Source organism: Quercus lobata, chromosome 11 (genome assembly GCF_001633185.2).
Source record: "Quercus lobata isolate SW786 chromosome 11, ValleyOak3.0 Primary Assembly, whole genome shotgun sequence".
Taxonomy (NCBI): domain Eukaryota; kingdom Viridiplantae; phylum Streptophyta; class Magnoliopsida; order Fagales; family Fagaceae; genus Quercus; species Quercus lobata.
The window spans coordinates 10,889,046-10,900,968 of NC_044914.1; the positions used below are offsets into that span (position 1 = coordinate 10,889,046).

The following is an 11,923-nucleotide window of genomic DNA, read 5'->3' on the forward strand; positions in this document are numbered from 1 at the left end:
AACAAAGCGCCGCACAACAGGTTCTCGGGGGTACATTCTATTAAACAGCCATATCCCTGGCATGATTCAAGCAAAACACATAAATAGATATAAACTCACTCGACAAATTGAAACGGGAAAAGAAAACGGACTACTAATTGAATAAAGCAATTGTTCGGTCACCACATCCCGGTGACATGGGCAAATAAAACCAATAAAATAAAGCAATTGTTCGGTCACCACGTCCCGGCGACATAAGCAAATAAAACTAGTAAAATAAAAGTAAGCAAGCAAATAAAAGTAAAATTAGTTGGGAGGTTGGTTCGGCGGTGTCGCTCCCTGCTGGACGGTCAAAGGAAAAGGCGGATCCTCACCGAGAAGCTCCTGCACGGTCGGGATACTGGTGGCTTCCATTTCCTCGGGCTCGGCATGGGCATCGATCTGCTCAACCAGCTCCCTCATACTGGCCGTCTCCTCCTCGTCAATGGCCACCGGGGTATCCTGAGCAGCAGGAGCGGGGCTCGGGAATGGAATTTGGCCAAGGTCCCTTAGATGCGAATCCTCAGGAACTCCCATGGCTTGGAGAGCGGCAAACCACCCGGCCTCAAAACCCATATTCCGAGCCCGAGTAACCACCGGCTCCACGGAGTTTTCGGCATCAGCGAAGCCGACATCGTACCATTTCTGCTCCGCGGCAGCCAAGCCTGCCCTGAGGTCGGTAATCTCCTCAGCGTTGGAGGTGTTAAGGCTGATAGCTTGGGCTAACTTAACCTCCGTCTCATTCTACTGAGTTAGGAGCTCCGCGCACCTTTTCTCGGCCAGGGACCGATTCTTCTCTGCAGTTGCAGCCTTTTTCTCAGTAGCCTCAGCGGCCTTCTGCTTTTCCTTAGCCGTTTTCACCGCCGCCTCCCGTGCATCCTTCTCGCGCTCGTTCTCCTCGGCAAGCTCTCGTGCTCGAGCAGCCACAATGTGGGCCATTTGGGCAGCCTAGCAAGCACAAAGGTTAGAAAAGAAGCCAAAGGAAATTTGTATGAAGGACTAGATAGACAAAAGAATTACCACAATGGCGTGCCACTCTAACCGGCGCCCTACGGACTCCTCGGATCCTTCCTCAAAAGCGTGCACGTCCTCGAGAAGCTGGAGAGCTTCAGCCAAAGATTGGGCAATACGGCCGCCCTCACCTTTATCCCACATCCGAATGCAGGCGGTTGAGGGCAATGGCTTGCCGTCCAGAAGAATCTTGGGCTCCCACGCTGGAGCCACTTGGGAGGAGGACGCGCCCCCCGTGCCAGCTTCGGTTGGCGGCTCGCGGATAACAATGCCACCTGCTGGACGGGGAGGAGTCTGGGCAACAGCATCTCCCGGGCCCGCGGAAGGTTGATCGGTAACTTTTTGCTTCTTTCGGGCACGTCCGGCCTGCGTGGTGGGTGAGGGCTGAGGCGCTTGACCCCGGCTCTGGGAAGGCGGTGGCTGATCGGGTTGCCGAGCACCGGGCACGAACCGGTCTATTGACATCACCTTTCTCGATACCATCTCTCCGCTAGACCGGATAGCTTCAGTTAGCAGGGCAGCCGCTTCTATCGCTTGCTGTTGAGGCGCGGCAGCTGGGTTCTCGGGAACGGGCTGCTCCTGCGCTTGTTCTTCCTGCTGTATGGGTACGTGGGCTAACTCCCTGAGGCACCGGGATGCTTGCTCTGCGGATTCGTCTCGCAAGGGGGCTTGCTCGTCCGCGCAAGTATACCGCGGACCAAATTCTCTCGCTTCCCCGGTCGTGAGCTTCGGCGGCAAAAAGTTCACGTACCGTACGTCTATGTACGATAACAGGGGGCTGTCAACTAACAGTGCCTGCTTGAAAGGCTGCCAGGTGGAATAAACCGGCTCCACTCCAAGGATTAAGTGAGAGGCCCGTAGTTGCCCGTCCCAGTGCACGTAGATCTCGGAACGGAGGATGAAGTTTAAATCCTTTTCATGGACGGGTCTGAGGTCCTGCACAAACACTTTGCCGTCTGCAAAAGAACACTGAGCAAGCAAGCGCACAGAAATGTGGTCGGCAGAGAGTAAGCACTAAAAGATCAGAGGCAAGGGAAAAATGGAATAGTATTCAGTGGGGAACTATTTATAGAGCCAGAGAGAGATGAGGGAAGGAGAAACGCCTAATCAAGCAATAAATGGGCGCAGTGTACGAGCAACCCAGCGAATGCCAAGCGTAATGGATTCGCACGTCGCTTCGGTTCACGAACCGTCAAGCAATGATGACGACTGCGCCTGGCGCCGCGAAACGGCGCGTCTTTTGAGATGGATATTAATGAGAAGTGACAGTTGGAAGCCCCAGGCTAGAAGATTCCCAAGGTCAAAGGGGCCAGACAGCTCCTTGATTCTTCTCGGCTACCGAGTATGAATCAAGGGGGGGCTATTGTACGGCACCTGGATCCCGGGCCCTTACAGGACCGGAGCCCGGCCTCATGCCGTCCTTGGGCACAGGCCCATGCATGCCCCAGGCCCAGTCCTATGCTGGCTTTAGACACAGGCCCATTAGAAAGGTCCAATTCACCTGCGCCCTTCCTGAAGCTTCCTTGATAAACAAACAAGTGTAAGGTATCAAGGTCCAAGTGGTGGTCGGTCAAAAGTTCCCGGTCATGTATATAAACCTTTACCGGGAAGGTGCGACTTGCACAGGAAACTGGATTGCCGAGCATGATCAGGCACGATGGAACCAAGTTCCAAGATCATAAATGCCGCACCGTCCTCCCACCTGAACATCCACTTTAATCAGAAAGTATTGGACCTTCAGTAGCACTAACGGTGGCTGTAATCACGATCTCCCCACTAACCTTGGCTATAAATAGAGGAAAGTTGGGAGAAGAAAGGGGTTCAGAAAATTAGAGAAAAGAGAGAAGAGGAGTGAGTAACAACTGGGGCGTTGCTTTGAGTCTCTCTGCCGAGAACGACCCATAGTAGGAAATCTTCAAGCCCACTACAAATAGATTGTGAGTCCAAAGTAATCCTAGGCCCATAGGTCCCATACTTGGTTCTTACAATAATATTCTTATTTATTTGTGATGTGTTTATTTCATCCTTTTGTACTCTTCAACCCACATGAAAATTCATTTGTTCATCAAGTTAAAAATCATTGTAATAATAACTTAAAAAGTAGCAAACTACCACATTTACAATAATTAGTTGCAATAACTTAAAATTATCGGTTTTACATTAAGAAACTTTGTTGCAGTAACTTAAAATAAAGATATTGTTACAATAACTTGAAAAGACCAAACTACCCCCAACGGTGGATGATGTTGAAGCAATGGCATGCAGGAGAGCAATTGAATTTGCAATTGAAAAAGGAATACAACAGGCACTGTTTGAAGGGAACTCGACAACAGTCATAAATTACATCAAAGATGGCCCACCTTGTCTTGCTTCGTTTGGGCACATCATTGAGGACGTTTTTGACTTGACTTCAGACCTCTGTTACTGCTCCTTTTCACATGTGCAACGGAAAGGCAACTCTGTGGCTGAAAAGTTAGCTAAATTAGCTAAGTTTTGTGTTGTTCCCAAAATTTGGAAGGAGGACATCCCTAATGATGTCAAATCCCTTGTACTACTGGATAGCAATTCTGAGCTGGTATAAATAAAGTAGTTGATTGGTTTCTTAAAAAAAAAAAAAAAAAAAAATTATTTTTACAAGACATAAATGCATTTTTAGTTTTTATATTTTTACATTTTTCTATTTTAGTCCCTACATTTCATTTTTTCCACTTTTAGTTCCTAAACCAATTAACGCAGAACATTTAAGTCCTTGAAACACTGTTCCGTCACCAAACTACCGGAGAAATTGACGGATTAATAAAATAATAATAAAAATTCACTATAGCACTGACACGTCAACATATAAATTTAAAAAATTAATTTATTAATTTTAACTAAATAAAAAAATAAAAACAGAATTAAAAGTATTTCATTATTGTTAGCAACCTAAATCAGTCAGCTAAATCACAAATCGAAGAGAAAAAATCAACAAAAGCCAGCCAGCCAGCCACCACAGCCCACCCACTCAGCCACTATCCACAAACCCACCCAGCCACCCATCGCAACCCCCAAGCCATCCCAAAAACCCAGATCGTGAAGGAAAAAAAAAAACCCACTCACTCTCACCGATTCCAGGTCAGAGATCTTAGTGACGGCGTTTCTAGTGAAACCAGATCCAAGCAATGAGCGACAGAGCGGCGGTGACAAGGCTCACCTCGGCCCCCTCGCAGCGACTTCTCCGACGACAAAACGGGCCAAGATCTGATGGTGGTGCCACCAAAACGAAGGCGAAGGGTGCCAACGGAGTGGAGGCGAAGAGCGGTGAAGGGTGCTGGCGGAGTGGATCGAAGAGTGGCGTCACCGATGGGTGTTGTCACTGGTTTGGGCAAGTGTGAGAGAGGATGAGTAAAGTATGAGAAAGGGGGAGAAAGAGTTGGGTATGAAGACAGTCGGCTGTGATATTTTTGTAAAATACTTTATACTTGTTTTTCTAGTAAAATATTTTACAAGTTTTTACATACAAGGTTTTAGATTTTTTTTTCCAAATAACCTTACTTTGCTAACAATTTCATTAGTTTACTGGAGAATTTTGGGGGGTTTTGGTTTGTTTTTCCTGTGGGTATCTGACTCGATTTTTTTTTTTTTTTTTTTTTTTGTATTTGTTTCCCAAGTAGATTTATGGGTTTGAAGGTTAATGTTTACTTTGTTGGAGATCGGTTTGGTTGTTGGGTTTATGGGTTTGGTTGTTTTATTGGAGATTTGGGTTTGGTTCTTTGTTGGAGATTGATTTTGCAGGAGATCTGTATTTTTGTGATTGTTGGTTTTGTTCTCATTTGAAGATTGCTGTGTGTTTTGCATGTTTGGTTGCTAAGAAAATGCAAGAAGAGAAACAAAAATATTGATTTTTAAAATTTCTAGACAAGGTTTGCTGGGAAGAAAATGAAGAACATGATTAAGGGGAAGAACACATGTTTTTATTCTGGGCAAGGTTTGAACATGATTTTTTAATTCTGTTTTTATTTTTTTATTTAATTAAAATTAAAAAATTAATTTTTTAAATTTATATGCTGATGTGTCAGTGCTATAGTGAATTTTTATTACTATTTTATTAATCCGTCAATTTCTTCAGTAGTTTGGTGACGGAACAGTGTTTCAAGAACTTAAATGTTCCGTGTTAATTGGTTTAAGGACTAAAAGTGGAAAAAATAAAATGTAGGGTCTAAATTGGAAAAAAGTCAAAATGTAAGGACTAAAAGTGCATTTACGCCTTTTTACAATCTATTACAACAAAAATTTCAAAGTAATACTTTATTGCAATAAAGACATCATTGTAATAATTTTATATCAATTATTTTTCAATTTATTGCAATAATAAACATGAAATAAATACATCATTGCAATAACTTAATATTCATTATTTTATAATCTATTGCAGTGACAAATATAAAACATTATTTATTACAACAAATACATCGTTGCAATAAATTGTTTTTTGCAACAACATATATATCATTGCAACAAAGTAATTAAAAAGAGAAATATATCATTAATGTATGAATCAAAAAGAGAGAAATATATCATTCATTTAAAATAAAAAAGACTCAAGAGAAGAAAAGTAGTAATGAGAATTATTGAATTAGTCAACAAAATTAAATAAATTAAAATTTATATAATCCAATGCTAAAAAAACTAAAAGAAAAACATAGATAAAAGTGCAAAGTCTATATGATTATAGTTTAGGGCGAAGGTGCAACCTTTGGAAGAGAGTTGGTCATTCCTAAACTAGGCACAACCCACATAGGTGGTGTTATGCTAGAACGAGATTGGCCTGAATAGCATGGTTGGATACTTCCATCTAGCATGTTGTAGATGCTCATATTGCTCCCTCTTCCACCAGGTACCACACTATCTGTAAAGTAAATGCAAGTAGGACTGCAACCAGAGAAATCAAATGCCTCAACAGATATGGAAGGGTTATGTAGTTGCTATGGGACCTGTTCCTTCCCCTATAGAACATGATCCATGGAGTGCTACCTAACAGCCGCTACCATACATTGTCTATAGCCATTGCTTGATTTCCTACCAATTTCCCTACTCATCCCTGCGTGGGATATTTGACCTTCAAATGCAAGGTAGACGATACTGCCCTTATAGCGTGAAGCCAAGGCCTTGCTAGAATAGCAGTATAAGGATAATAGGCTTCCACCACGATGAAGTTGACTTGTACCTCTTCATCCCCAGCTTGCACAGGTAGTCAGATCATCCCACGGGGGATTACCATTCTTCCATTAAAGTTGACCAACGGTAGATCATATTTCTGCAAGTCCTTGGGCTTGAGCTTCAATCTCCTATACAAATTTGGGTATATAATCTTTGCTCCACTTCCTTAGTCCACAAGGACGCTCTTCACATCATATCCACCAATCCCTAGGGTTACCACCAAGGCATCATCGTGGGGTTGAAATGTTCCTTCCTTATCTTCCTCTGAGAAACCCAAAGTTGGCACGGCCACCATTTTAGCCCTCTTAGACACTTGGGCTTTGTCCTACATATCTGGGTTTGATGCCACGTACATGACTCTTGAGTAAGAACCAATGTCGCCTTTGGGTGTAGCAAAAATTATATTAATTGTGCCCAGGGCTAGCTGAGGAATTCCATCTCTCTAATACCTGGCCACAAACTGTCCTGATTGTCCTGTAAGTTGGTGCAAAAATTGCTTCAACTTCCCTGCCTTCACCAACTGGCCCAAATGATCACGCAAAGTTTTGCAATCCTCTGTTGTATGTCCTCTCTCTTGGTGATAGTGACAATAAAGGCTCTAGTTTCTTTTGGATGGGTCTCTTCCTATTTTATTGGGTCATTTAAAGTACGGCTCATTCTTTATCTTCTCTAAGATTTGATAAACTGGATTTTTAAACACTGAGTTGACCACCTGAGCCCCTGTTCCCAATGATTGATTGGGAAAATCCCTCCTAGGATGATTATTATTATATCCCATTGCTCAAGGATCCCTCTTTTTTGGGAAGGTTTTGGCTTTGCCCTTTCCTTGGGTTTGATCATCCTCTACCCGTTTATGCTCGTCAATGCGATCCATAATTTGGCATATATTACGAGCAGGCTTCATTGTCAATGACTTCCTCAACTCATGCTCTCTTGGAAGCCCCACCTTAAAAGTCCTTACTGTCATGTCTTCGAAATCCCCATTTATTTCATTGTTTCCCAATATCTGTTTGAGTAGGTCTTAAGAGTTTCACCCTCCTTTATCGCCATAGACAGCAAAGAATCTAAAGGTCTAGGAACTCTACTACACGTTACAAATCTAGCCCCAAATGCTCGAGTCAACTCCTTGAAAGATCCTATTGAACCTTCTTCCAAAGCGTCAAACCATCGCATAGCCACAAGCTCGAGGCTGGAAGGGAAAACTTTGCACATAAAAGCCTTATTTTTGGAATAGACAGCCATCATCTGGTTAAAATGACTCACATGTTTTACAGGATCAGTCCTTCCGTTATAAATGGTGAATATAAGCTGAGTAAAGCAGTGGGGAAGCTTGGCTCTGTCAATTCTTCGTACAAATGGTGACTTTGAAATCTGACAAAGTGCTTTGCTAATTGCATCATTCCCTCCACTCCGATAAGATGAGCCTTCTCCACGCTTGTTCCTGTGCCTCTCAAATTTATCCAAACAAGAAGAGACAGAAAAAGATTTAGTAGGAGGAGTCCTAGATCTAGAGCGATAGGATCGATCCCTGTGTTCTCCAGATTCCTCACTTGATGGTGGTGTGGAATTTCTCCTGTCACGTTCCCTCGATGAAAATTTTTACGCAGATGATCAATCTCGCATTTTAAATCCCGTGTTTCCTGCTCATGCGAAACACGGCTCCCAGTCCTTGAATGACTCCTTTTAGTATGTTTTGTATGCTGTGTTTCCACTATAATGCTGGGTGTGGGGTTATTTTCCCTATCCTTCCTTCGTTCCAAGTTAACAAAATGGTCCTCCTGCTGAGAACCAACAGATTCCTCCCCATTTTGCTCTAGAGTAGCCATGACTTAACAAAACCACAAGCTAAAGTTCCCACAGATGGTGCCAACTGTAAGTACTAGAGTTTTGATAGTCCAAGTCCACTGAGAATAGTGAAGCCCCTACCCTCAAATTAATCCCAAAACAATATAATTTGTATGGAGAGTGAGAAAATAACTTTAGTGTGAGTTGAATTAAGTTTTGGATTAAGGCCGAAGATCCGAAGATTAACAGAGTAGAATGATTCCAAAGAGTAATTTGAGATTAATGTAGCCTTCGGGCAAACCCAAGGATGTGTTCTTATGCAAAAATTTGTACAAGTTCTACCTTCAACTCCTTTGCACTGTGTTTGTTCCTATCCTCTTAATTATGCTTTCTTCTCCAAAAATTCAGCATCCCCCAATTTGAGAGGTTCTCTTCCCTTATATACTCTTTCTTCCTTCCATACTGGCCCTCCACTTGTATACTTCCAGACTTTCCTTTGGACATTTGTCTTATCCAAGTTCTAGGTGGCAGAAGGGGCTGCTTAACTGTGAATCTACTATTCATGTGTCATTTCCTCATTAATGTAGCTGATAAGGTTGTTGCCATGCATTCAGTGCGGAGGTGGTAAGTAACCTTTTTCAGGAAATATCTTTCCACTGCCTTGTCCTTTTCCTGGAAGACTACTTCTCCTACTCGGGCGCTCTTGTGGCATTATGCACCTTTCCTATCCTCTTTTCGGTTCAAAGGTGATTTATAGGTGAATTGGTGGAAATACCGTTTCTCACCCTCCTCGGTCCTTGGATTCCCCACAGTAGAGTTAATTAATCAATTAAAAAAATAAAAATAAAATATAATCTAATCAAGTATGGAAAGTTACTTTACGAAATAAAATTAAAATTATATCAAGTCAAATATGGAAAGTGATCAATGAGTCTTAATTAATATAATCCAAGGGATTAAATCTTAACACAAATGAAAAATCTTTAAATTGATCATACTAGGTAATTTAATTGAGAGAGGATTTTTGCCTTTTGGATTGAGATGCATATGCAAGCTACAACTTTACTAAAATAGAGATTTTTTTGGGGTCATGATAACAGTGAATCAGTGACTCTCTTTGTCTAAAGAGTCATTGTTCACTAGCAAATAATGATTTTTTTTTTTTTTTTGCATAAAAAAAATAAAGAAAGAATGAAATGTATTTGTACTAATGAGCAAAAGAATAAAGATACATATTTAAATGGGATTCTTCTATAATAATAAAAAAATGGGATAGAAAAAAAATGTTGAAAAATGTATTTGAAAAAGTAGATAGACAAAATAAAAAAGTAACTTTTAGTCTTCAATTTAAGTGAGAAAAAGGCCTACATTGTTAAAGATACGCATGCTTCAAGCATGATTGCGCATGCCTAGACATGTTTGTGCATCCTTTCCCAATTTTTTTTTCAAAATCTTCCAATCTTGTAAAAAACTGAATCATTTATTTGGTATTTCAAACATGTAAAAAGTTAATGGATGCCCTAAGTTTATTGGTTTAGGTTTCTAAAAAAAAAGTTCATTGGTTTAGGAAATATTTTTTTTTTAACTTTTTATGCAAAAAGAAAAAAGTAAATTTTTTTTTTTACATTTTTTTTTTTTATATTTCCAACAAAAGTGATATCAAAATTTTTCTAAAATTGTCTGTTAAAAAATGATCTAAAGGCACCCCGTTAATCGGACCCTTCAAACATACATGATTCTTTCTTGTGCAAATAAGAGCTTAGCTCTAATCATCAAGATTTAACAATATTAGTGGAACCCTAATCCTAAATATGGTGTTTTTTATAAGAACCTTAATCCTCAATATGTTAATTCAACTAATATACACAATTATTAATCTAGTCGCTTGGAAAAATGATCATTCCATACTAGAAAACAATCATTCATAACAAAAGAAGAACATCAAAAGAAAAGATATGTCAATATAATTTAAGTGAAGATAGAAAGAATCATAAAAGTGAAACTGACCTAGCTTGGAGATTCTTTGAGTTTCTTGCACTTACTCCTTGGAGCTAGGACGGACTTAGGATTTCATATTAAAGGGGGCCGAAGTATAAGTTTAAAAAAATCCTGAAACCACTGCTCATAATCTAAATAATTTCTAAAACATTCATTTGTATAGCTACCGTAATTGTGTAAATTTTCTCAATTAAACCTAAAATATACTCACATCAATCTATGTATCATTGTACAAAAATTCATTTGTGTTATAATAATTGTATAAATTTATAAAATACATTTGTGCTACAATAATTGTGTAAATTTACACAATTATTGTAGTAAAAATGTATTTTTGCACAATGATACATAAACTAAGGTGAGTGTATTTTGGGGTTGATTGGACAAATTTGGTATCTTATGTTATTTTACAATTGATGCAAATGCTATTACAATGAAATCAATGTAAAATTGTAGAGGAGGGGCTCAAAAGTTTTGAAAGAGGGGGCCTAAATATAAAATTTTAAAAATTATACCTCTCTCTCTCTCTCTCTCTCTCTCTATATATATATATATATTTTTTTTTTTTTTCTCTCTCTCTCTCTTAAGAATAGGGAGCCTAGGCCTCTTGGGCCCCACCTTGTTCCGCCCCTGCCTCAGAGTCTACAACACCAAAGTTACATCAAAATAAAAAAGGATTTTATACTTCTCTTTTGATCGTAATGCTCACAACTCAAAGGATGAAATATTTTTGAAAAAGTTGGGACTTGGGAGGCAAGGATGGAATCGAATTCTATAGAAAGTAGAGATTTTAAAAGAATTAAATTGTGCTTAGCGTTACTACAAAGAGAATTAAAGAAAAATGTAGTTTTCTAGTTTTTAAGAAAAATATTAACAACATAGTTACTTTGACATCAAATGGATATATCTCACTCATTGTAGATCTAAAGTATGGTGAAATTTGTATCCATTTTGAAGTTCTAGATGTCTATTTTCCAATGAAGAAGTCTCACTCAAAAATTCATTACGTATTAAAATATATAGGTAAATGATTGATCAAAGGTGATTTTCCAACAACACCTCTTTGAATAGTTTCAACTTTCAAGAACTTGTTAGTTGTGATTACTTTCAGACTATAAAAAAATACCTTTAATTATACCTGGTAGACATTCGTTATGTGCCTCATTGGGTCAAAGACCAAAGTCTTTGGTTGGTAGAAAATGAGGTGTCTACATCTTGCATGTCTTGGACAATTTATGGTGCAATGAGTGACTGAATGGTTTTATCTACCGGTACAAAGAATAAAAAAACACTTTCCATGTACATTTTACTCACTATGGGTACAAATTCTGTACATCTTTTCAATCTGTAGAACCTTTTTCTCTGTCTTGGCTATTGTTACCTTTCATTGTTAAGAAGTACAAACAATCATGCCTTTGGACTCCTTGCTTCTTGAAGTAGAGAAATCACAATGACTTCGTATGAAAGCCAAAAGAAAGTGGCTTTGGCAATGATTCATTAATCATTATTCTGCAGGAATATTCAACCATTTTGACTTTAGATATCCTGAATGGTTAATCATTATTCTGCAGGAATATTCAACCATTTTGACTTTAGATATCCTGAATGGTTCTTGCTTCATTTTTACTACTTTTCTTATTTGAGTTGATTACTTATCACAGAAGCATAACTTGCTTGGAGAGAGAGAGAGAGCATGAATGGATATAGTGCTATTTCCTAAGAAAAAACATAGAAATAACCGCAACACTGTTGAGTGTTGGATGTGAAGTGTATTTGCAATATTCGATAAAAGAAGAAAACAGATATTTCTCCACTGCAGAACAAGCATTCGTTTGTTAATCCAACCTTGTACGGAGAACAATGCAGTGGATATTTTGAAAAGAAACCCCAAAAAAAAAAAAAAAAAAAAAAA

The 11,923-nt window shown here is 39.5% G+C and overlaps 1 protein-coding gene and 1 pseudogene across 1 annotated transcript; one reads left to right on the top strand and one right to left on the bottom strand.

The window, feature by feature from the left end:
* Window positions 1–3,283: 3,283 nt before the first annotated feature.
* LOC115966381 lies at window positions 3,284–3,610 on the top strand. The gene has a single exon (XM_031085624.1). The coding sequence runs from the start codon at window positions 3,284–3,286 to the stop codon at window positions 3,608–3,610; it is 327 nt and encodes a 108-aa protein (XP_030941484.1).
* A 2,652-nt stretch (window positions 3,611–6,262) lies between these two features.
* On the bottom strand, window positions 6,263–8,054 carry LOC115966382 (annotated as a pseudogene).
* Window positions 8,055–11,923: the final 3,869 nt, after the last annotated feature.